The sequence below is a fragment of the Canis aureus genome, chromosome 12 (genome assembly GCF_053574225.1).
Source record: "Canis aureus isolate CA01 chromosome 12, VMU_Caureus_v.1.0, whole genome shotgun sequence".
Taxonomy (NCBI): domain Eukaryota; kingdom Metazoa; phylum Chordata; class Mammalia; order Carnivora; family Canidae; genus Canis; species Canis aureus.
Genome location: NC_135622.1, coordinates 46489864 through 46514151, shown reverse-complemented (window position 1 = coordinate 46514151; position 24288 = coordinate 46489864). Strand labels below are relative to the sequence as shown.

At 42.0% G+C, this 24288-nt stretch overlaps 1 protein-coding gene, 1 long non-coding RNA gene and 1 pseudogene across 7 annotated transcripts; 2 read left to right on the top strand and 1 right to left on the bottom strand.

The window, feature by feature from the left end:
• Positions 1 to 2854: 2854 nt before the first annotated feature.
• On the bottom strand, positions 2855 to 24274 carry WDCP (WD repeat and coiled coil containing). 6 transcript variants are annotated; one of them, XM_077843953.1, is made up of 4 exons: positions 23576 to 24271; positions 8996 to 10841; positions 5945 to 6062; positions 2855 to 4721 (listed from the first exon to the last, which is right to left on the bottom strand). In XM_077843953.1, the coding sequence occupies exons 1-4, from the start codon at positions 23755 to 23757 to the stop codon at positions 4594 to 4596; spliced, it is 2274 nt and encodes a 757-aa protein (XP_077700079.1). In that variant the 5' UTR covers positions 23758 to 24271; the 3' UTR covers positions 2855 to 4593. The 6 variants fall into 6 exon arrangements, with proteins under 6 accessions (XP_077700079.1, XP_077700083.1, XP_077700080.1 ...); XM_077843957.1 differs by lacking the exon at positions 23576 to 24271 and adding an exon at positions 22949 to 23074; XM_077843954.1 differs by lacking the exon at positions 23576 to 24271 and adding an exon at positions 20881 to 20970.
• LOC144324691 (large ribosomal subunit protein eL32 pseudogene) lies at positions 15632 to 16075 on the top strand (annotated as a pseudogene).
• Positions 23146 to 24235, top strand: LOC144281140 (uncharacterized). The gene is made up of 3 exons (XR_013349583.1): positions 23146 to 23304; positions 23817 to 24010; positions 24163 to 24235. It is a non-coding gene; the product is annotated as an uncharacterized LOC144281140 (long non-coding RNA).
• Positions 24275 to 24288: the final 14 nt, after the last annotated feature.

Genomic DNA, 24288 nt, shown 5'->3' with positions numbered 1-24288 from the left:
GAATGTTGATTAAAGAAATAAATGTGAAAGGCGAAACTTTCATAAAAGGAAAGATAAATGTGACTTCCTTTTTTAAATGATTTTATTTATTTATTAGTGAGAGACACATTAAGAGAGAGAGAGGCAGATTTTATTTATTTATTCATGAGAGACACAGGCAGAGGGAGAAGCAGGCTTCCCGCAAGGAGCCCAATGCGGGACTTGATGTGGGACTCGAGCCGGTATCTTGGGATCATGCCCTGAGCCGAAGGCGGACACTCAACCACTGAGCCACCCAGGTGTCCCAAATGTGACTTCCTTAAAATTAAGTTTGTTCAACAAAACACACCATAAAGAGAAAAGCCAAGACACAACAGGGTGAAGATGTTAGCCACATATATTAACAACATCTAGGATATAAAGAATCCCTACAACTCAAGAGAAAGATAATCCAATAGAAATTGAGGCAAAACAAGGATTCTGCAGAAAAGAAAACTCAAATGGCCAATAAACACATGAAAGATGCTCAATTTCATGGTGGTCTGGAAATAAAAACTAGGATCACAATGAGAAACCATTTAAAACCACTACAGGGATCCCTGGGTGGTGCAGCGGTTTGCGCCTGCCTTTGGCCCAGGGCGCGATCCTGGAGACCCGGGATCGAGTCTCACGTCAGGCTCCCGGTGCATGGAGCCTGCTTCTCCCTCTGCCTGTGTCTCTGCCTCTCTCTCTCTGTGTGACTATCATAAATAAATAAAAATTTTAAAAAATAAAAATAAAACCACTACAATGTCATAAGTTAAGAAGCCTTGGACATGTAGGACAATAGGAGTTCTGATACATCACTGTGGGGAGTGAAGATGGATACGACCACCTGGGAAACTAATTTGAATTTACACACCTCCTGTGCTCCAGGGACTCCTGATTTTGGCTCAGATTATGATCTCAAGGTCACAGAATCAAGCCCTGCATCAGCTCTCTGCTCAGCAAGGAGTGTGCTTGGGATTCTCTCTCTCTCCCTCTGCTCTCCCCATTCACATGGGTGCCTGAATGTACACACACACACACACACTCTCTCTCTCAAAATAAATAAATAAAATCTTAAAAAAAAAAAAAAAAGACCCTAGAGACTTCTCAAACAGGATGGGACATACTTAGCAAGAATATTCAAGGCACAGGCACCTGGGTGGCTCAGGTCAGGATCCCAAAGTCCCGGGATTGAGCCCTGCATCAGGCTCCCTGCTGGGTGGGAAGTCTGCTTTTACCTCTACCTCTCATCCCGCTCCTGCTCTCGCTCTCACTCTCAAATAAATAAATAAATAAATAAATAAATAAATAAATAAATAATAAATAATCTAAAAAAATTACACGTAATATTGTTTATAATCACAAAAATAAAACCAGGGAACAGTGCAAATATGCACAACAGGAAATGGATATATTACAGTAACTCCAAACAGTGAAAATAACAGAACAAACATGTAACAAGCATGGTTCTTAGAAACAATACTGAGAGAAAAGCATTAAGTTGCAGAGGACTATATGCAATAGCACACTATTGTATAAAGCTCAAAAATAAGGGGATATAAACACTATATTGTTTAGGCCAATGTATATAGGTGGTTGTGGCAAAAAAAAAGAAAGGAATGGGGACACCTGGGTGGCTCAGCAGTTGAGCGCCTCCCTCTGGCCCAGGGCGTGACCCTGTTGTCCTGGATGAGTCCCACATTGGATAGAGTCCCACACTGGGCTCCTGCATGCAGCCTGCTTCTCTCTCTGCCTGTGTCTCTGCCTGTGTGTGTGTCTCATGAATAAATAAAATCTTAAAAAAAAAAAAAAAAAAGGAATGAATGATCATTACAATAATCAAGAGATTAGTTCCCTTGGGGTGGAGTTATCTCTACGGAGAAGGATCCAGAATGGTTTCTAGCAACTTTCTGATTTCTTTTTTTTTAAGATTTTAATTATTCATGAGAGAGAGAGAGAGAGAGAGGCAGAGACACAGGCAGAGGGAGAAGCAGGCTCCATTCAGGGGAGCCTGATGTGGGACTTGATCCTGGGTCTCCAGGATCAAGTCCTGGGCTGAAGATGGCACTAAACCGCTGAGCCACCTGGGCTGCCCAACTTTCTGATTCTTAAATTAGGTGGTAAGTGGCTCATTTTATTAGTAAGCCTTCCTGGGCTGCCTGGATGGCTCAGTTGGTTAAGCATCTGCCTTTGGCTCAGGTCATAATCCCAGGGTCTAGGCTTCCAGCTCAGCAGGAAGTCTGTTTTTCACTTTCACTGCCTCTCTCCCTGCTTGTGTTCTCCAATTAAAAAAACTTTTTTTTTTCTTTTTTTTTTTTTTAATTAAGCCCTTCTGGGACGCCTGGGTGGTTCAGTGGTTGAGCGGCTGCCTTTGGCCTAGGGCGTGATCCTGGAATCGTGGGATCGAGTCCCACGTCGAGCTCCCTGCATGGAGCCTGCTTCTCCCTCTGCCTATGTCTCTCATGAATAAATAAAATATTTTAAAAATATATAAATATAAATAAATTAAGCCTTTATATGTATTGTGTGCATCAAATAATATACCCATACAAAATTCAGAAAAATTTGGGTACCAAATGAGATTTGTAAATAACGTCTTTCCTTATGCAAAATATTCTCAACAGAACATTAAACAATACTTAAAAGATTATAGCTCTTCTGTCCTTGTTTCCAAAGCCAGCAAATACTGGATTATCTTCTATAGCTCCAATGACTATAATAATAGCAGAGGCCAAGGAAATGTCTTTTGTATGAGAGTTGTCATGGAATCACATTTGTTGTAAAGAAATACCTAATTTATGTGCCAGACTGTCCACCAGAAGAAATACAGAGACAACGTACACAAACATAAAATCAAGAAATTGTCTTTATACGAGCCATAATCACAGAGAAAATAACATCAGAACATTCACAACGGCCACAACAACCATTAGTGATTTTATTGACTCATTCACAGGACTGACCAGGGAAATGGTGGCTATTACCTGTACCTTGAGGCACCCGCACTGATCTTACTGCCTGGTCCCCAGGCCCCTCAGGCTTTATAATAGTCTTTCATCTCGCCCAGACACTTCCTTTGCAGACAGAACCAGGCCTCAAGACTGTCCTCGGCCACTGCTCTCAAGCACCTGATTACAGACCAACGGCCTCCACTTCCATTATCCCAGCAGCTGCCTAATGCATCTGAACCACAAAATGTGCCCTCACTTCTTTCCTATTCCAGCTTCATCTTCATAAATGGTAACAGACAGACAGGAGTCCCCAAGGGTATGGAGTTGTTTTTTTTCCAGATAATTTTCAAGGAAAGGGGGCAAAAAGATGCATATGTGCTAATGGAACCTCAATGGCTGAAACAATTTATCTGCAGATGTACCCTGAGTAGCCACACACTCATCAATTTGTCATGATGCCGTCACTGAAATATATGATTCTGTTCAAGAAATGGCATGTCTATCTGAAGTTGCAATCAGGGCTCTTTCCACTTTACTAACTCGGCACTTTTGCCCATAATTATAATAAGTTGGTACTTTTGACTTACCTCAGATTGAGTGAAATTTCCAATTCTCTGAACTATGTTCTCTCACAGACTATGCTGGTCTCTAAGACTTGAGAACATCAAAATTAAAGTGACAATTTAACTGAGGGAGCTAACTACTGGACAAAAATAGGACATTTTTATGATCCTAAAACTGGGGGGCGGGCATTCTAGGGAGAAAATCAGGAGTAGTGACAGCATGTAATCATGCCCTAGACTGCACCAGAGCTTGGCGTTGTACCGTTAACATAAGCACATCCTCAAGTAGGGTCCACAGGGGTCAAAGCACTTGATAGTTCATCTGAAATTTGCCTGGGGCTACTTTTTAGGAGTATCTGGACCTTGGTTAGCCAGAATTTTTTAAGGAAGCTGGTTGAGTTAGGTTTAGATCCTGGCAGGTCCAGCCCACATCAGAACGACTGCCTATTCTGGGGACAGAAGTCCACTTAATTTTTTTGTCTTCTTTTGAGCTCTGCTGATTCCTGCTGGTTTGAGTAAGGAGGATATGTTGGAGCATATGTTCTCCAGTACCTCTCATTATCATCTTTAAGCCAAGGAAATGATCTATAACAATGCTGAAGTACCTTTTAAGTGCTTCTAAGACAGCTTTAACAGTTTTGGGCAAGGGACAGAAAGCCTCAGAGAAACCATAAAACACAATCCATATGGCACCATAATACTGTTTTGTTCTGGGAATTTTGCCCTTAGACAAAATCACACAGTCACGAATACATAAACAACCACTTTTTGAGCCATCTAACAAAGACTGAGCTCTGCTCCAGAGCAGTGAGCTTCAGCCCGGGGTGGGGAAAAGGGAAAAACAGCCAACGGTGGCAGGTGCTTCCTCGCTGAGCGACAGCGCCAACCCCAGCTGAGGAGAGTCCCTGGCGGAAAGGAGACCTCGTCTGTAATGGCCTCATCTGAAAAGCTATGTATGCAGCAAATACTCCACAAATAAGTATCAGGCAGTGCTGCTTCAACGGGCAGGTCAGCCAGTGGCATCTGGACTCTGGACAGTCAGGTCTTTAAAGGCTTCAAGAGAAGGAGCAGGATTAAGACTCTGAGACAGAGTCTGTGAAGACATTTGTGCTGCCATCTCTGATGGTTATTTCCTGAGTGGCCGTGAAAGTTAATGGGATGAAGCCTTCGCTATCAGCACAGAGAAGGATCCAGCGTGAGTCTGCAAGGAAAATAAACACATAGGCAATTTAGGGTATCTCATCTTATTCTATAAAGAAAAATAAGACAAAAATTTTTTTGAGGGTAGGAATAGAGTAGTTGATAATATTGAACTGATCATCATAAGACCAAGAAGAGGATGGGGAGACTGAAGGACAGTACTACAGAGGGTGAGGTTATACGGCAGGAGTGGGTAATGATGACGTAGGCATAGCTAGAGGACATCCATTTTTAACCAGGAGAGAGGCATGTATTACTCAGTGCTATGCACACACGTGTTAGGGTTTGTGTGGAGTATCCCTATCTACACGTTCTTTAGCAGTTTCTCCAGAAACTATGTGAAGGTGGAAATAGCTACTCTCTGGAGGAAACTTTATTCTTTAAATCCATGCCAACCTCTAGACATCTAAGCATGCTGAACTGACTACTGCTAGACAAGAATGGTCCAGAAAACCCTGAATGGTTTGTTCTGGGGTAACCTAGGACCAGTGGCTTAAAAACAGCCTGTAAAACATCCAGAGACATTTTTATTAGTGCTATGTATGATGCTGAAAACTGGAAACCACTTAAAGGTCAAAGAAAATATGGTGCACCCAGAATGGAATATTAACCCCACCCAGGACAAATGACAATTATTAAGTCACATCACAAACACCTGTGTCAAAACAGAAAAGTGCTGGCGCTACAATGTTCAAGGGAGGAAAAAATGAAACCGATTTCATGTTCAATGTGGTGGCTACCAATAGAAGAATGAGGCATGAAAAACCACCATGCTGTGTATCTGATGGAAGGGGCATATGGCTCAGTCCACTGGCATTTAGGGATGCTCTTCACATTCCCGTGATTGTTGTATATTAAAATGACAACTCCTTTAAATATTTTGCAATGCTGCTATGATCTTTGTTTAGTGCCACAGGTATATATGAGGTTTTATGTCACTCCTTTACAGTTGTTGTACATTGCTTTGTTTTTTTTCATGTGTACATTTAGGTCTTCCAGCTAGGCTGTTAAGTTTTAAGTTTCTTAAGGGTAGAACCCATATTTTCCATGTTTTTTTGGCACCTATAATAGACGTGGGTATACTGTAGGCAATGAACAAGAATTCACTACCTAGTGAATCACTGAATGGTTCATATACTTCATCTTCATTATCAGTGAAAGTTACAAAATAGATGGTAGAAGGAGGTTGGTGAGGGGTACAGCCAATTTCTCAATTCTACCTACCATGAAGCATTTCAATAAGAGAGAGGCCGAAAGTCTGCTGGACTGTACTGAGCCTTAGTTTGCCATTGCAGAGGAGAATGGCTCTTTTTTCAACACCAGGACCTACATTATAAGATTTCTTCAAATATAAAAATAAAAGTGGTTAAACTGACTGCAGAAGCAACAGAGTTAACATTTCTTAAGAATAGAATGTATAAGTAGTTTTTAAAAATATTATCACTATAACTGGACCAGTTATAAATAAGGAGCTTTGGGCTACATTATTTAATACAACAAAAGGATTAGATCACAAAATATTTATGGGTTAGATTACCATGACATTCCTACTTAAAATATTTTAGGAAATTTTTAAAAAGCAACTATGACAAAATCCTAACAACTGTTTTGTTTTGCTTTACAGATTTTATTTATCTACTCATGAGAGACAGAGAAAGAGAGAGGCAGAGACATAGGCAGAGGGAGAACCAGACTTCTCTAGAGGAGCCTGATGTAGGACTCGATCCCAGAACCCTAGGATCATGCCCTGAGCCAAAGGCAGACACTTAACCATTGAGCCACCCAGGTATCTCAATGCTAACAACTGTTAAATCCAGATGCCAGATATAAAAAGGAGTTCATTATGTAGTCTTTATTTATGTGTATAATTTTTCCATAATAAAAATATATGTTAGAGATTTTTCATAATAAAAAAATTTTTAATCCAGCTTTAAACTACTTTTGGTTCCTTTAAAAACCACATCCAAAGGGCACTGGGATGGCTCAGATGGTTAAGTGTCTGCTTTCAGCTCAAGTCATAATCTCTGGGTTCTGGGATGGAGCACTACATCAGGCTCCCAGCTCAGTAGGGAGTCTGTCTTTCTCCCTCCCCGCCGCCCCCCGCGCTCATGCTCTCTCTCTCTTTTTCTGTCTCAAATAAATGAGTAAAATCTGTAAAAAATAATTTTAAAAAATAATACAAACCTATATATTAAACACTAGTAAATTTTAAGAAAAAACTAAAATACCTCTTCTTCATCTTTTTTTTTTTTAAGATTTTATTTATTTATTCATGAGAGACACACAGAGAGAGAGAGAGAGAGGCAGAGACACAGGCAGAGGGAGAAGCAGGGTCCATGCAGGAAGCCCAACATGGGACTTGATCCTAGGTCTCCAGGATCAGGCCCTGGACTGAAGGCAGCGCTAAACCGCTGAGCCACCCGGGCTGCCCTTGATCACTGTTAAATAAGAGTTTATATATTATTTATCAATGATTCGATACCAACTTTCTACAAATATCTTAAAATGAAGATATAGAAGTCCACAGTTATCAAATGAGTGTGATATTGGTAAAATTCTAGACAAGAGGTCAGCATTATAGTAGTTAGAGTATGGAGAACCCAGAGAATTAGATCCCAGTATATAAATTTATAGATGACAAATGTGGTGGTAGATCAAGTTCAGTGGGATTAAAGATGAATTTATTTTATTTTATTTTTTTAAAGATTTATTTATTCATGAGAGACACAGAGAGAGAGAGAGGCAGAGACATAGGCAGAGGGAGAAGCAGGCTCCTCGCAGGGAGCCCAATGTGGGACTCGATCCTGGAATCTGGAATCACAAACCGTATCAGGCTCCTTGTGCGGGGAGCCTGCTTCTCCCTCTGACTATGTCTCTGCCTCTCATTCTCTGTCTCTCATGAATAAATAAAATCTTAAAAAAATAAAAAGAAAGAAAGTAAGCTCTATGCCCAATGTAGGGCTTGAACTCAAGATCCTGAGATCAACAGCTGCGTATTCCATATACTGAGCCAGCCAGGTGTCCCAAAGATGGACTTTTAATAATGCTGCCAGCACAACTGGTTATCTCTCAGAAAATAAAAGTGGGCCATACACCAAAATTTAATGAAAGATTAAAAACTTCAATGTAAAAACTAATATAATAAAATAGTAAGAGAATCTAGACTATTACATGTACATTAATTTCTATAATATACAAAAAACCTCTTATAAACTGATAGCTCAATAGGAAAAAAATGAGCAATAGGCAATTAATCCTTAATTAGCCAAACACCATGAAGACATACTCAAATTCACTAATAGTAAAGGAAATACAAAGGAATAAAAGTGAAAAGCACTTCACACTTATCAGACTGATGAGGATTTGAGGGAAAGGACAGTCCCATAGGTTGAGGATGGGTATGTGAGGATACATTAAGTACAAAATCTCTGAGAGGCAATCTGGTAGCTCTGTTAAAAGTAGAAACATATATATACTCTTCAAATTAGCACTTCCACTTCTGGGAACCAACCCAACAGAAATAAAAGTAGGAGTACAAATAGATACACAGAAGAGTACTACTACAGCACGACTTGGAGTGACTGAAGACACAAAAGTGAAGAAGCCAAAGGCAATGTGAATATCCACCAACACGGGACCAGCTACATCAACAGTGCACTCTCAGCACCAAGAATGTACCCTAGGACCCTGTTTTGTACAACAATGACAACCTCTCCCACATCTATAGACCTATGTATATAAAGAAGTGTGTAAGATTATATGAGTATGACCTAAAATAGTGGAGGGAGCCACATTAAGCCGTGGGTTAAAGCGGATTATGGTGGGGGGCAGGGCCAAGTTCAATGGGAAAGAAAAAATGTTTATGATAAAAACAGATAAGATATAATCCCATTTGTGTAATACTGTATGTTTGCAGATGCATTAAACTTTTTAAAATCAACCTAACCTTTCTCTCTGCATAAGGAAAAGTTTCCCACAGTGAAATACCACATAAGGAAAATTCTTTTTTTTCTAAATATAAATTGCCAGGATGAGTACACTCATTCATATTTTATACCACGCATGTGATATAATCACAGTGTATGCTGGCATGTGTGCCCATCTGGTTGGCAGCCAACCAACCCAGAGAGGTATAACAACTTGCCTGTAATGTAACATGCCCAGTTCAGTGAAGTTCAGCTAGAACACCATCTTCCTCATCAATGAATTTTTCTTACCAGTACCCACTGGCTGCAGGAACTTTTACGTACAGTGGTAGCTCCTCAAAGAAGTTACCTGATAAGTGATGTGCACATAGGGCAGATCCTGAGAGGGCGGATACACAGGAGAGGACTTCTCACGATGTAGAGCATCTGTGAGTTCAGAAAGACATCGCTGTACTTCAGTCAGGGTCCTAGATAAAATTTCCATTTCCTTAGACAGCTGGTAAATTTCCTTTTCCCTTGGTAAGTTCTTTCTTGGAAGCAAATTAGGAGGTTCTGGACTTAGGGTGTGGTTGGGTGTGCTCCTGGATCTGGGCAGTGATACTGAGCCGTTAACAGGCTCAGCATCTAGAGTTTTAAGAGTGATGAAGCCATCACAGACACTGGTTGGAGGACTTTTGATTTCTTTAATAAGGGTTCTTTCAGGCTTTCCACTTTGCCTGCTGCCTTTAGCTGTTAAGAGCCCTCTGTTTTGGTAACAAAAATCTGGGGAAAGACTTTCAATTAGTTTTTTTCTGTCTGTTTTATTTAACAGAGTGCTGAAAGTAGAGTATCCACTCCGGTTTTCACTCGATGTGACTGGAAGTTCTTCTTCCAATGTTACTTCTCTAACAATCAAATGAATGGTATACTGATCAGTCTTTGAAGAAGGAAGAAATGCTGAATCAGTGGATTTTTGTCTTCCTACCAAAATTAATAATAACTTATCTGTCAGGAAACATAAACCTTTTGGCTTTTCATTTCTCTCTAATTGAATTTGCTGGATGTTTGGTGTGAACGATGGAATGACAGAATAGATAAAAATTATATTGTAAGTATTGGAAGCCACCGCCACCACCTGTGCTTTAAGATTAAAAGCTATTAGATCAGGAGCCAGAATGCCGGGAATGGTGACTTTTTTGGTCTGGGTGACCTCTTTCTCAAAGGTCACAAGGACCAAATGTGAAGAATCCAGGCCAGTTCCTGTCAAGAAGTCCTTTTTTCTTAGGCAAATAAGAGAACTACTCTCAGACGTAGCTGTATTGAAATGTATATGAGTTAGATCCAGAGGATCTGAAGAGGAAGAAACAGGAGACACTGATGTTTCAAAATTTGTTTCAGAAGCAACTGCTCCCTCATCCCCAATGGGTACTTCCTCAGTAATTGGTGAAGTACACAAATGAGTGTCTTCACCACCAGGTGGAATGGCAAAGGTTTCGGATGCATTTAAGCCACAAATCTTATCTAGTGGAAGCTCAGTGGCTATAGCAACCTGTGAGTTCACAGTGGCACTAAGGGAGCGCACATGGCTGTCCACATCAAACACCGGATGGAAGGAGCACCTGTGGAGAGTCTTCTGAGCACTGTCCCAAATATAGGAATGCAGGCTGCTACCAGATGCCACCACCAGCCTCCGGCCATCCTGGGTCCAACAGGCACAGTGAATGAGGCCCTGGGTGTCAATGTCCACTTTCACCCTGGAGCAGTCACAGTGAACACTTGGGAAGACTGACACATCCTGTGCAGTCAACACAGCCAGGACAGCACTCTTTGGATGCCACACACAGCCCTGGGGAAGGACAGGGAGTGACTGTCTAATCTCACAGATCCAAGACATCACCCATTTGATCGTCTCGGTAGTGCTGGGACACAGCTGCCACACAATGACATGATTCTTGTGCTGGACAGCGAGCAGAGCAGCCATGTCAGCTACACCAGGCGGGGCCCAGGACACCCCATATACATGTTCAAACTGTCCGATGACCTTGGAGTCCCCAAACCTGGCCTCTCCACTGTGAAGCTGTAAATCAGTTAGGACTACCTGATTCCCGTCAGTCCAGACCAGGCCATGAACTGGGTGTACTGCCTGGTACAATGCATTCATCCCTGTCCTGAGAAGTCTTCCTTCTCCCAACTCCATCCTTTTGGATACAGGTTGTCTGAAATCAGTAAAAAGGAAAGTTTTAGTGGGAGAATATAATCAGACAAATCCAAAACATAGGACATTTTACAAGACAAATTGGCTTAGGCCTTTCACAGGTCAATGTTTCAAGGAGATAAAAGGACAAAGGAATGTGACAGGTTAAAAGACACTACTGAGCCATAACAAGCAAACACAATTTGTAAACTTTAATTGGTTCTTGAATTGAGGAAATAACATTTTCTATAAAAAATAGTTATTTTTATAATTATTTTTTTTTAAATATTTTATTCACGAGAGACAGAAAGAGAGAGAGGGAGAGGGAGAGAGAAGCAGAGACACAGGCAGAGGGAGAAGCAGGCTCCATGCAGGGAATGCAACGTGGGACTTGATCCCAGGACTTCAGGATCACACCCTGGGCCAAAGGCAGGCGCCAAACCATTGAGCCACCCAGGGATCCCTGATATTTTTATAATTAGAGAAATATGAATATGCAATGGATATTAGAAGATATAGTAGAGTTATTCATTTTCTTAAGTGTGACCATGGTATTGCGGTTATGAAGGAGAAGGTCCTTACCATTTAAATATGATGCTTAAGCATTTGGGGTAAAATGAGATGATGCCTACAATTTGCTTTCAATTGGTTTTGCAAAAAAACAAAAACACCAAACTCCATACATTTTATATAGAAATGCAGAAAGATCAAATAGATGTAGCAAAATGTTAATAATTCTTGAATCTAGATTGAGGCTATATTGGTATTCATGGTACCTTATTTTTATTTTTTAAAGATTTTATTTATTTATTCATGAAAGACATAGAGAGAGACAGGCAGAGACACAGGCACAGGAAGAAGCCGGCACAGGGAGAAGCAGGCTCCATGCAGGGAGCCCGATGTGGGACTCGATCCCAGGACTCCAGGATCATGCCCTGGGCAGAAGGCAGGCACTAAACCACTGAGCCACCCGGAGATCCCTGTATTGACAGTACTTTAAATCTAAAAAAGTTTTCAAAATAAAAAATTGAGGGGTGCCTGCGTGGTTCAGTTGGTTAAGCATCCAACTCTTGATTTTAGCTCAGGTCACAATCTCAGGGTTGTGAGATCGAGCCCCACACTGGGCTCCACACTCACTGGGGAGTGTGTATGAGGATTCTCTCTCTCCTTTATCCTCTGCCCCTACTTCACTCATGCTCTCCCTTTCTCGCTCGCTCTAAAAACAAACAAACAAAACCCGAGAAAGACCTCTTTCACCATCCAATTTCTGTTCTTTCACTGCCAAATCACATTAATTGATATTTACATCCCTGATTTTATTGGTACTTATTTCCTTAACTCCCTTCAAGATGGCTTTTTCTTTTTAAAGATTTTATTTATTTATTCATGAGAGACAGAGAGAGGCAGAGACACAGGCAGAGGGAGACGAAAGCTCCCTGTGCAAGGAGCCTAATGCGGGACTCAATCTCAGGACCCCAGGATCATGACCTGAGTTGAAGGCGGATGCTCAACCGCTGAGCCACCCAGGTGTCCCACATCTGCACTCTTCTCCTGGCTCCTTTGCTGAGCTGCAATGCTATTCAAAGATTTGTTAGGCTTCACATGATGGCTGATATTAGCCCTGCCCACATTGACTTCAAACTGGATGTGCATTAAAAAAAAAAAAAAAAAAAAGGCTTTTTTGTTCTCAACAGCAGTTCCTTTTTTTTTTTTTTTTAAGATTTTATTTATGAGAGACACACACACACACAGAGAGAGAGAGAGAGAGAGAAAGAGGCAGAGACACAGGCAGAGGGAGAAGCAGGCTCCATGCAGGGAGCCTGATGTGGGACTCGATCCCGGGTCTCCAGGATCAGGCCCTGGGCCGAAGGGGCAGGCACTAAACCGCTGAGCCACCCCGGGATCCCCATCAACAGCAGCTCCTTAATGGATATCACCGTTCTCATATTCACTCAGGCTAAAAACTCATCTCCTGTACTCTCAGTTAGTCACCAAGTCCTATTAGTTCTTAGAACTCTTTGGGAATCCAGTCCTTGTCATTCCTACCAGCACCATCCTGAATCACATCACTGTCACCTCGAGCCCAGATGACTGCAAAAATCTCCTCTAGTGTGGTTCCCCAACTTGTCTTTCTCTAGTCCATCTGTGCAAGACCAACCTTAAAAGGTCCTTTTAGGAATATCATTTATCAGCTTAAAAATCGACAGATGTTATCCACTGCCTGGAGCTGTGCTGTTCAATAAAGTAGCTACTAACCATGTATGCTTTGTAAATTTAATTAAAAATTTTAAAAAATCCAGCTTCTCAGTCACACTAGCCCTTTTTTGAAGTGGTTGAAAGTCACATGTGGCTTAGTGGCTCTCATATTGGACAAGGCAGGACGGAACATTTCCATCAGTTAAGAAAGTTCTGATGGACAGCACTGGCTGACAGGATCACATCTGAACTCTTCGGCTGGGCATTCAAACCCCAAGTGTGGACATACTTACCCCCCAGGTCTTCTATTTATTCATCTTCATAGTTACAATGCCTGGCCCATTCAAAACATGTAATAAATGACAGGTGAATTGAAGGCCCGGCTTAAATACCACGTCCTCCGAGAAGTCTTCCTGAATCATCCTACAAAGGTGATACTTTCCTCCTAATTCCTTTTTTTTTTTTTAAAGATTTTATTTATTTATTCATAGAGACAGACAGAGAGAGAGAGAGAGGCAGAGACACAGGCAGAGGGAGAAGCAGGCTCCATACAGAGAGCCTGACGTGGGACTCAATCCAGGGTCTCCAGGATCACGTCCTGGGCTGCAGGCGGCGCTAAACCGCTACGCCACGGGGGCTGCCCTTTCCTCCTAATTCCTATAGCCCTTACAGTCCAAAGCACTCCTGTGACATCTTCAGTTTATTACTTGTGATCATCAGTCCTTCTTTCATGTCCTAGCTCTCAATTCACAACTCACACACAAAGGCCTTGAGAGTAGGAACTAAGCTTCTTTGCCTGTCAGTTCCTAGCGCATTTCATAAGTGCTGGCAAGTACTTTCAGATGGATTGCTCTGTATTCACTACATCATAAAAGGAGTTTCCAATTGGGTCATGGTATCACCAGGGGTTGTGTTGTCATCAGTTTTGTTTGTTGCTTTAGGCTCTTATGATACTGTCAGTAAATCTCTTTGTACTGCATTGGACGTTCTTTCCAAGTCTGTTAAATAATCCAGCCTCTTCCTAACAATCAAAACAATGGGGGATATATATTAAGAGCTATTTCCCTCCCCTACTGGGCCACAGAGTCCTAATACAGACATACACCAGCATTTCTCATTTTCTGTATGATTTAAAAAAAGAAAAAGGTTAACCAACCATACATATTAGGACAAGTTCCCAGGTCTTAAAGAACTCATACTGTCATTTAAACCATGAGGACAAACAATCAAACTATGTTAATAGGGGTGCCTGGGTGGCCCAGCCCCTTAAGCAGCTGCCTTGGATTCAGGTCCTGATCCTGGAGTCTCAGAATCAAGCCCCCATATGGGGCTCCCTGCTCAGCGGAGGGCCTTCTCCCTCTCCTTCTGCCCCTACTCCAGCTCGTGCTCTCTCTCTCTCTCACTCTTGTTCACTCTCTGATAAATAAATTAAATCTTTTAAAAGTGTTTAAAATTAAAAAAAAATTTAAAAGATTTTATTCATGAGAGATAGAGACATAGAGGAGAAGCAGGCTCTATGCAGGAAGCCTGATGCAGGACTCGATCCTAGGACTCTGGGATCACTCCCTGAGCCAAAGGCAGATGCTCAACTGCTGAGCCACTCAGGCATCCCTAAATTTTTAAAAAAATAATGTTAATAAATCATATATTTGTATGATATAATTTCAACATTTTATAAAACTAATGTAGGATTTCGTAACAATGAAATGTTTCTTCCTAGAGTAGTTCCGGGGGGGGGGGGGATCTTTATTTCTAGTGATTATTATAATGCAGAGACTCTATCAGTGCCACAGTATGAAAATCTTTCCTTGAATCACCTTATGTACAGAACCTGGTCTACATTGCTTTAGTGAGCTTCAAGTTCAGATGCACTAAAAGTTGGCTTCGGAGGGACTCCTGGCTCAGTGGATGAAAGTCTACCTTTGACTCAGCGTGTGATCCCAGGGTCTGGGATCAAGTCCCGCATTGGGCTCCTTGCAGGGAGCCTGCTTCTCCCTCTGCCGATGTCTCTGCCTCTCTTTCTGTGTCTCTCATGAATAAGTAAATAAAATCTTAAAAAAAAAAAAAGTTGGCTTTGGAAAACCGAACAGCCTAAGCTCTAACGTCATTTCTAGCATCCCTGGATGGTGAGTTCACACATATCTAAGATACATAAGGTCAGATGAGAATACGGCAGTAACGAGAATAAGTTGGATATTCTAACTTATCTCAAAGATGAGTATTCATTTTCAAATATAGATAAACATGACAAGCAATCTTTATCTAAAAGGCAAAAAAAAAATCGCCTCAGGTAAATCCTATTTCAAAATTCTATCAGTGAGTTTATATATATATATATATATTTTTAAATATATATATATATAAAATATTGGCTGCAGGAATAAAATGTTGCAACAATAAATGTGCAAGACTGATTTTTAGACAAAAACAATTAAGAACTTTCACATAGTCGTTAACAAAGAGTACATTAGCTAGATAACTTAAAGAAAAACATTATATTTTTTTGACCAAAAGATGTTTATGAAATTTATTCTTTTAGATTTATTTATTTATAAAGGATGGGGCTCTTTTCCTCACCGCTGCCTGCAGAGGTGGCAGCCATCTATTGCTGGGACTGCTTGACACCATCTCTGTCTCTTTCTTGAAGGCCTCATGGCTATCCTCAGACCTCTGGTACAGCCCAAGATCATTAAAAAGAGGATCAAGAAGTTCATCCGGCACCAGTCAGACAGATATATCAAAATTAAGCGCAACTGGCGGAAACCCAGAGGCACTGACAACAGGGTATGTGGAAGATTCAAGGGCCAGATCTTGATGCCCAACATTGGTTATGGGAGCAACAAGAAAACAAAGCACAAGCTGCCCAGTGGCTTCTGGAAGTTCCTAGTCCACAATGTCAAGGAGCTTGAAGTGCTGCTGATAGGCAACAAATCTTATTATGCAGAGATTGCTTACAATGTATCCTCCAAGAACCATAAAGTTATTGTGGAAAGGACAGCCCAGCTGGCCATCAGATTCACCAATCCCAATGCCAGGCTGCGTGGGGAAGAAAATGAATAGACAGACAGCTTATGTGCATGTCATATTTGTGTTAATACAACCATAAAACTACAAAAAAAAAAAAAAAAAGAGAGAGAGAGAGAGAGAGAGGGGATGGGGGCAGAGAGAGAGGGAAAGAGAATCTCAAGCAGACTCCCTGCTGGGCACAGAGCCCAATGCAGGGCTCCATCCCATGACCCATAAGATCATGACCTGAGCTGAAATCTCCAATTAGACACTCAACCAACTGACTCGCCTAGTTGCCCCAACACTTATGAAAAATTTAAAAAAGATTTTATTTTTATTTATTTATTCATGAGAGACACAGAGAGAGCAAGACAGAGAATCAGAGACACAGGCAGAGGGAGAAGCAGGCTCCATGCAAGGAGCCTGACGTGGGACTTGATCCCGGGTCTCCAGAATCAGGCCCTGGGCTGAAGGCAGCGCTAAACTGCTGAGCCACCGGGGCTGCCCAATGTTATGAAATTTAAATAAAAATATAAAGCACAGTAATAGAAATTAATTCTAATTCTAATATTTGTAAACTCATTCATTATATTGGTATTCATTAAACAAAAAATGTTAAAAACTGTGTTTAACTTTTAGGGTTTTTTTTTTTTTTTAAGATTTTTTTAACAAGTAATCTCTACAACCAACAAGGGGCTTGAACTCACAACCCCAAGATGAAGAGTCACATGCTCCACCAACTGACCCGGCCAGGTGCTTCTAACTTTTAGTTTTTAAATTTATTTAGCCATGGGTCTTTTAAGAAAACACCCTAAGTGGGAATATTCACCAGTTCTGAGAAGGAATTAAAGGCAGACAGTGAACTTGTCACAAGTTTTCATGAGGTAAAAAAATCTCCAAAATTCCTGATGAATCATTTTTCTGTCCAGACATAATGAAAAAGAGAACGAAGGAAAAAAGTGTTAAATAAAAATGAGGTACCCAAAATATCTTGCACCTCCACAATCCCAGCTGAAAGGAGATGGTTTTTTAGCATTAAAATTGTGTTGTGGACACCTGGGTTGCTCAGCGGTTTGGTGCCTGCCTTCGGCCCAGGGCCTGACCCTGGAGACCCAGGATCGAGTCCCATGTTGGGCATGGGGCCTGCCTGTCCCTCTGCCTGTGTCTCTGCCTCTCTCTCTCTCTGTATCTCTCATGAATAAATAAATAAAATATTTAAAAACAAATAAATAAAATTGTGTTGCATGGTGAGCACAAATACAACCCAGGAACCAGCATTCCTGAGAAATTATTTTTCCTGTAAAATAAGGTCAAACCTTTGAAATGTAATGGCTATAATGTTTTAATAATAAGTCTTTAATAATAGGAATGAAATTCCAGATTTTTCTTTTGTCTCACAGGTTCATTTTATGATTGCCTCTGTAGAATACTAGTTTTTACACTTGGCCATTTCTGCAGCTCAAATACATTTATTGGGCACCTCTAGTTCAAACTTCCCTGATCACAAACAGGATAGTAGAAATCAGTAATTTAGGGAAAATAATCGCAATGCCTATGATAGCAGTTCTCGGTTCAAAGTTTCAAGACAGTGACAGGAATCAAGTAAACAAAAAATGTGCACTCTACTACTAATCCTGTGTCTGTAAGTTAATGTAATCACAATTTTTGGGTGTAGCCCTGCTATGATGCTATGATGCTATGATGAATTAGGGAGAGCCAATAAAACATGCAAGATTGGGCAGCCCCAGTGGCGCAGCGGTTTAGCACCGCCTGCAGCCCAAGGTGTGATCCTGGAGACCCAGGATCAAGTCCCACGTCAGGCTTCCTGCATGGAGCCTGTGTCTCTGCCTCTCTCTCTCTGAATAAATAAATAAATCTTAAAAAAAAAAAAAATGCCAGATGCACTGAAAGCCTGAAATGAATCAATTCATCATGGAGTCTATCAATACATTAGATGGGTACCACAAATCCTTTTTGTAAATAGATTATGAGGGATCCCTGGGTGGCTCAGTGGTTTAGAGCCTACCTTCAGCCCAGGGCGTGATCCTGGAGACCCGGGATCGAGTCCCACGTCAGGCTCCCTGCATGGAGCCTGCTTCTCCCTCTGCCTCTCTCTTTGTCTCTCATAAATAAATAAAATCTTTAAAAAAAAAAAAAAAGAAAATGTAAATAGATTATGTAACAATTATATATAATACCATAAATGTATGTAAAGATTAAAATCTTATAAAATTCAAAAATCTAATTCCAAAACACATCATGTTATTTGACAGACTGATCACATTTTTATTGCAGTCCAGGATCCAAGATGTCTTAAAAGCATCTCCTTTTGGGGCTCCTGGGTGGTTCAGTCAGTTAAGCGTCTGCTTTCTGCTCAGGTCATGATCCTGGGGTCATGGATTGAGCCCCACATCAGGCTCCCCGCTCAGGGTGGAGTCGACTTCTCCCTCTCCCTCTGCCCCTCTCCCAGGTCTGTGGTCTCTCTCTCACTCACTCTCTCTGTCAAATAAATAAAATTTTTAAACAAACAAAAAAAAGGATCTCCTTTTTAAAGTTTTCAAATAGTTTTTTTCATCTATATTCTTTCTTTAGAGGGAAAAAAAACCCTAAACATGGGTACTTGTATATATTTACATAAAGATGCAGACAAAAATCAGGAATGATTCACACCGAAAGTGTTCAATATTGGTAATTAAAATGGAGTGGGGGTGTTGTAAGAGCTAAAATGGGACTCTCTTTTTCTGTATTTTTTGAAAAAAAAAAAGTTTTATAATAAACATGTATTCAAATGGCCTTTTTGTGATTGAAAGGAATATTTATTTATTTTTAAAGTTTCTATTTATTTATTCATGAGAGACAGAGAGAGAGAGAGAGGCAGAGACATAGGCAGAGGGAGAAGCAAGCTCCATGCAGGGAGCCCGATGCGGGACTCAATCCTGGGACTCCAGGATCATGCCCTGGGCTGAAGGCAGGCACTAAACCGCTAAGCCACACAGGGATTCCCATCAATAAACATATTTATAGTGATGTTTAATCTTACTAGTAAACAAAGAATTGTCTGAACTTGCAGTATCCATTCTTTCACCACTTTTTTTTAAAGATTTTATTTATTCGAGAGAGAGAGAGAGAGGCAGAGACCCAGGCAGCAGGAGAAGCAGGCTCCATGCAGGGAGCCCTACACGGGACTTGATCCCGGGTCTCCAGGATCACACCCTGGGCTGAAGGTGGTGCTAAACCGCTGAGCCACCTGGGCTGCCCACGCCACTTTTTAAAAAGTAATCTCTACACCCAAGGTGAGGCTTGAACTCATGACCCAGAGATCAAGAGTCGAAGACTCCACTGACTAAACCAGCCAGGCACCTCCTCACCATTCTCTTCTTAACCCACTCCAAATTGACTCTATTATCACCTTTTTGAAATAGCTTTCACCAAGTCACCAGTGCCATCTATGCCACAGAACCCAATGGACATTTTTAAACCATTCTTTACTGAGTAGTATGTACGTGTCAAAGACAGAACTTGAGAGGTCGCTGTTGAGAAGTCTCTAAATCCACAGAAATGTATTCCCTACTGGGCACCTGGGTGGTAGTTGGTTAAGCGTCTGACTCTTGGTTTCGGCTCAAGTGGTGATCTCAGGGTCCTGGGATCAAGCCTGTCAGGCTCTGCACACAATGAGGAGTCTGCTTGAGATTCTCTCTCCCTCTGCTCCCACTTATGCTCTTTCTCTCAAATAAAGAAACATTAAAAAAAAAAAATGTGTTCTCTACCAAACTGCCCGGTGATTGGCTTTTAACTTATCTGCAGCTTATTTCTCATAGTCTTTGCTAGCCTTGTCCTAGCTTGTAGAACCTTTTACTAAGAAGGAATGGTCTATTATGCTTCCACACATGATGTCAGATTAAGTGGGTCTGTGCTGGCTTGGTAAATGGAGAAATAAGTCACCTGTCATTACTAATGAAGAAAACTGCCATCTCTAACTCACTGGTCTTATATAAGATAATATATGTTTTCCTCTAATATCTACTTATGCACTTTTAAAAGACTTTTATTGATAAATAATGCATGATACATTTTCCCAGGCAGAGAAAATTCCTAATGGGCCAATTATATCAAAGGCAATTTATATGATATGTTTTAGGCCACCCAAGTCAGTCTAATATTACTGAGGGTATATAAGGCCAGGGGTAGCATAGGGTAAGGATTTGTAAATAAGAGAAAAACAAATATAATAACATTACTGAGATTTTTAGAAGAATCAATTTTAGTATTTTCATCCTCAGTAACAAGAAGAATTTGGCATATTTTCTCAAAAAACTAACAAAAATTACAAAACTCAGTTCCAAACCTTTGTACTCTACTGCTAGTTCAGGTCTTGATCATCTCTCCCTTTTAAGTAGGGTAGGTCAAGGAGAGGTCCTCTGGACACCAGTCTCATTTTTCCCACAGAGCCTGGATGCTCTATGTGATTGGGCAAAATCTTTGTGTTCTTTAGATTTATTTATTTGAGAGGGAGAGTGTATGTGTTTGCATGTGCACGAGATGGGGGGTAGGGGTAGAGGGAGAGAATTTTCAAGCAGACTCCTCACTGAGTGCGGGGGGGGGGGGGGTCCCCTGAGGGAGGGGGCTTGATCCAATGACCCATGAGATCATGACTGAGCTCAAATCAAGAGTCAGAGGCTGAAATGACTGTGCTATCCAGGTGCCCCAGGGCAGAATCATCTAAAAAAAAAAATTACAGCTATGGTCAATTTGTTCTTCTGCTAAATACTATCTCTACAGTCTACATATATATAAAAAAAGTTCCTTCAAAATGTCTTAGCAAGGTATTTCAGGCCTTCTATTTTTTGAGATCAACATACCTTTCCAACCTTGTTTCCCTGAGCATAAAGGGGCCGCTGAGGAATTTGGAAGAACTACCATACATTCATGTGATAATGTGCAGGATGGACCTGAGAAAGAAGAAGGCTGATAAGTTTAATAGGGGCATGAGATAGTTTGAATGTCACAGTGAGCCAAGTTTGTAGCTACTTCAGTAGAGAAAGAGGGCCTGATTCAAGAGATATTTCTAAGGCAAATGGGACAGATAATGGTATCAGGTAAGATAAGAGTGGTGAGGAAGAAAGGAGATGTGAAATTGTTGAGGGACATTTGGGTGGCTCAGTGGTTGAAAGTCTGCCTTTGGCTCAGGTCATGATCCCGGGGGGCTGGGATCCAGTCTCGCATCAGTTTCCCCATAAGGAGCCTGCTTCTCCCTCTGCCTATGTCTCTGCCTCTCTCTCATGAATAAATAAATAAAATCTTTAAAAAATTGTCGAACCATTAATCAGAGATATATAGGGCAGAGTGTGCTTCAAAGGTAATCAGAGATATATAGGGCAGAGTGTGCTTCAGGGTGTGCAGTGTGATAAATTTTGTATTAGATCTGCTTCATGTGGGCAGCCCTGGTGGCTCAGTGGTTTAGTGCCTGCCTTTGGCCCAGGGCCTGATTCTGAAGACCCGGGATTGAGTCCCACGTCAGGCTCCCTGCATGGAGCCTGCTTCTCCCTCTGCCTGTGTCTCTGCCTCTCTCTCTCTCTGTGTGTCTCTCATGAATAAATAAGTAAAAATCTAAAAAAAAAAAAAAGATCTGCTTCATCTAAGATGTCTATAGGGTAGCAATGTACCTTAGGCAGTCAGAGGTTAAGGGTTTGGAAGTCACTGTCATAATGTAGGTAATTAAAACCAAAGCAGTGGACACCCTGGCTGTGAAAGATCAGAGCCAAGAGAACAAAAGTTGAAATAGCCTTCAGACGTTCCCCAATTATTCTGTATATTAAAAAATATTTAAATTCTCCCTGATGCTAACTGTATCCTTGTGACTATAAGATTTCAGGGAGTTTTAGGGAAAGAAAAGTTCACTGTTTTATTACTTCAGGGAAGAGAAGGCCAGAACCAGGACCTGGTACTCAGCCTATGGCCATTTAATTCTTGTTTTCAAGACAACTCAGGTGAGAATCAAGGCGCTTAGGCGAACTGGACCACTTCCAGTAGGTTTTTTTTTTTTTTTTTTTTTTTTTTTAAGACTTATTTGTTTGTTTGTTTGTTCATATTCAGGCAGAGGGAGAAGCAGGCTCCATGCAGGGAGCCCGATGCCGGATTCGACCCCGGGACCCCAGGATCACGCCCTGGGCCAAAGGCAGCGCTAACCGCTGAGCCACCCAGGGGTCCCCCTCCAGTAGGTTTAAACAGAGTTACACAACCTCCAACTTGTTTTTCTGTTTATTGTGTTCCCACTATAAAATAATTTCAAGTGCTTTACACTTTTTTTCTTTTTAGTCAACACAGGAGAAAGGCAAAAAGGTAAATTCCTTAAAAAAGCATATTCATCCAACGGCCAAAAAAAAAAAAAAAAAATCCCTCTGGGACTTTTTTCCTATGGAAAATGATTACATTTTCCAACCATACTGTCCAATCTCACATCACGATTTTTTCCACTTATATATTAGCGTTTTCCCATGCCATTTAAATTCTATAAATATTTTTAGAAGCCACTTAATCATATTCACTCCGCGAAGGCGCATACTTTTTCCTCACTGTGGAGACACCTGGTTCTGAGGCTTTAAAGCCAACTTTACCTTCTAGTACGTGACGCTGTGATAAGGCTCTTTATGCATAAAGCACGTTCTTCACCCCGGGTGGCTGCCCCGGGACATAGTCCCAGAAGTGTCACTAGCGAGTCACGTGGAACACATTCAAACCCTCAGCCCCTCCCCCCTCGCGGTCCGCCGCCCGGGCCCCCCGCGCGCCTCCTCCTCCCTTTCTCCCCATCCTCTCGGCACACCTGGGCCCAGCCCACTCCCCAGCAAGCGCCGGCCCCTCCACCTCCCTCCGGGCCCACCCTCAGCCTCCCGACACCAGCTAAGCTGGGCAGCTGCGGAGACAAAATACCTTCGGGATTACTGCCCACAGAAAATAAGACTCCCGGGTGCCGCGGGATCCCGAGCCCGGAGCGAATACCGGAAGCACCGGCCCCCAGGCTCCTGATAGGACAGCGGTAGCCGGGCAAGTCCCACAATGCCCTCTGTCTATTGGCTCTTACTTGTGCCACGTTAGGGGAGGGTCCTTCCCTTTGACCAATAAGCTCGGGCTTCGCTGCATGGATCTCTGGGAGTAGTAGTTTCTGTGAAACTCCATCTACAGTAAACCAGCCACACATTCGCCCTCCCTGAAGGGGAGAGCCTTCCCCCACTTCTCCTCGATTTTCTGAGTCTAAGAAAGAGTACAGGATTCCTAGAGTCTACACGGTTTCTTAACTTTTCTTCGGGGGGGGGGGGCGGGCGGGGAAGGGGGTCAGGAGGTAGGATGGTATCACTTCTTTAAAATGTGATAAAAATCCCCCCCCCCCGAAAAATGTACTTATCCCTATCCTAAATATTGTGCATTCAACTGAAGCTGCTCCATGGACCTATCCGAGTTACAAACCCCTGTCCTACACTTTCCCCAAGAGTGCCTCCCCATGGACCATAGTCCAAGGAAGGACCCAGTGCATCACTAGATTTTAGACTAGCTGCATACCTGGGAGACTCTGGGCCACGCCGTGAAGCAGTCCATGGGGAATTTCGGATGCTGACCCTCATAGTACAGTTGGCCATCATCTTTCTTGAACAAAACAGCCAGTGCTCCTTCAGTGATGCTGATATCCTCAAGTCTGACCTAACCACCTGGGAGCCTTGGGGGTGGGGGTGGAAGAAGAACATTTCTAGGGTCCACTCTGGGTGCCTTTGCTCAGGCTTTTCTCCTCGTGCCTATATTCCAGTGCCACTGGTCAGAACCATGCTTTCACGTCGATCTTTAGAACAATGCAGGGAAAGATGAGAGAAAAAGAGAGGGGAAAAAATAAAGTTCCATTCATTCTTCAAGCAAATGTCATCTCCTCCAAAGATGTTTTTCTAGATTCCTGGAACTCTTTTGGGTGGAGGTGAAGGGTCTAGCGTGGAAGAGGAGCTCAAGGTATAATTTATTCATTCATCCCACAGCACGAATCACTCCACGCTGTAACTAACTCTCCCCGTCCCCGCCCGTCACAAAATTTCATTCTTTGACGACAGCGATTCTGCTTTAATTAAATTGGTATCCTCAGGGCTCTGTTCTTTGCCTTGAAGGTGGGCATCTACCTGTGAGTGCTGGAGAACTACGCGGGACGGCGACCAGGGGTTTAGGGAGATCGCAGTGGGGTAATGGCCGGTGCCCTCCCCCCGCCCGCGCGCACCCCCAGGCTGCTCCTACAG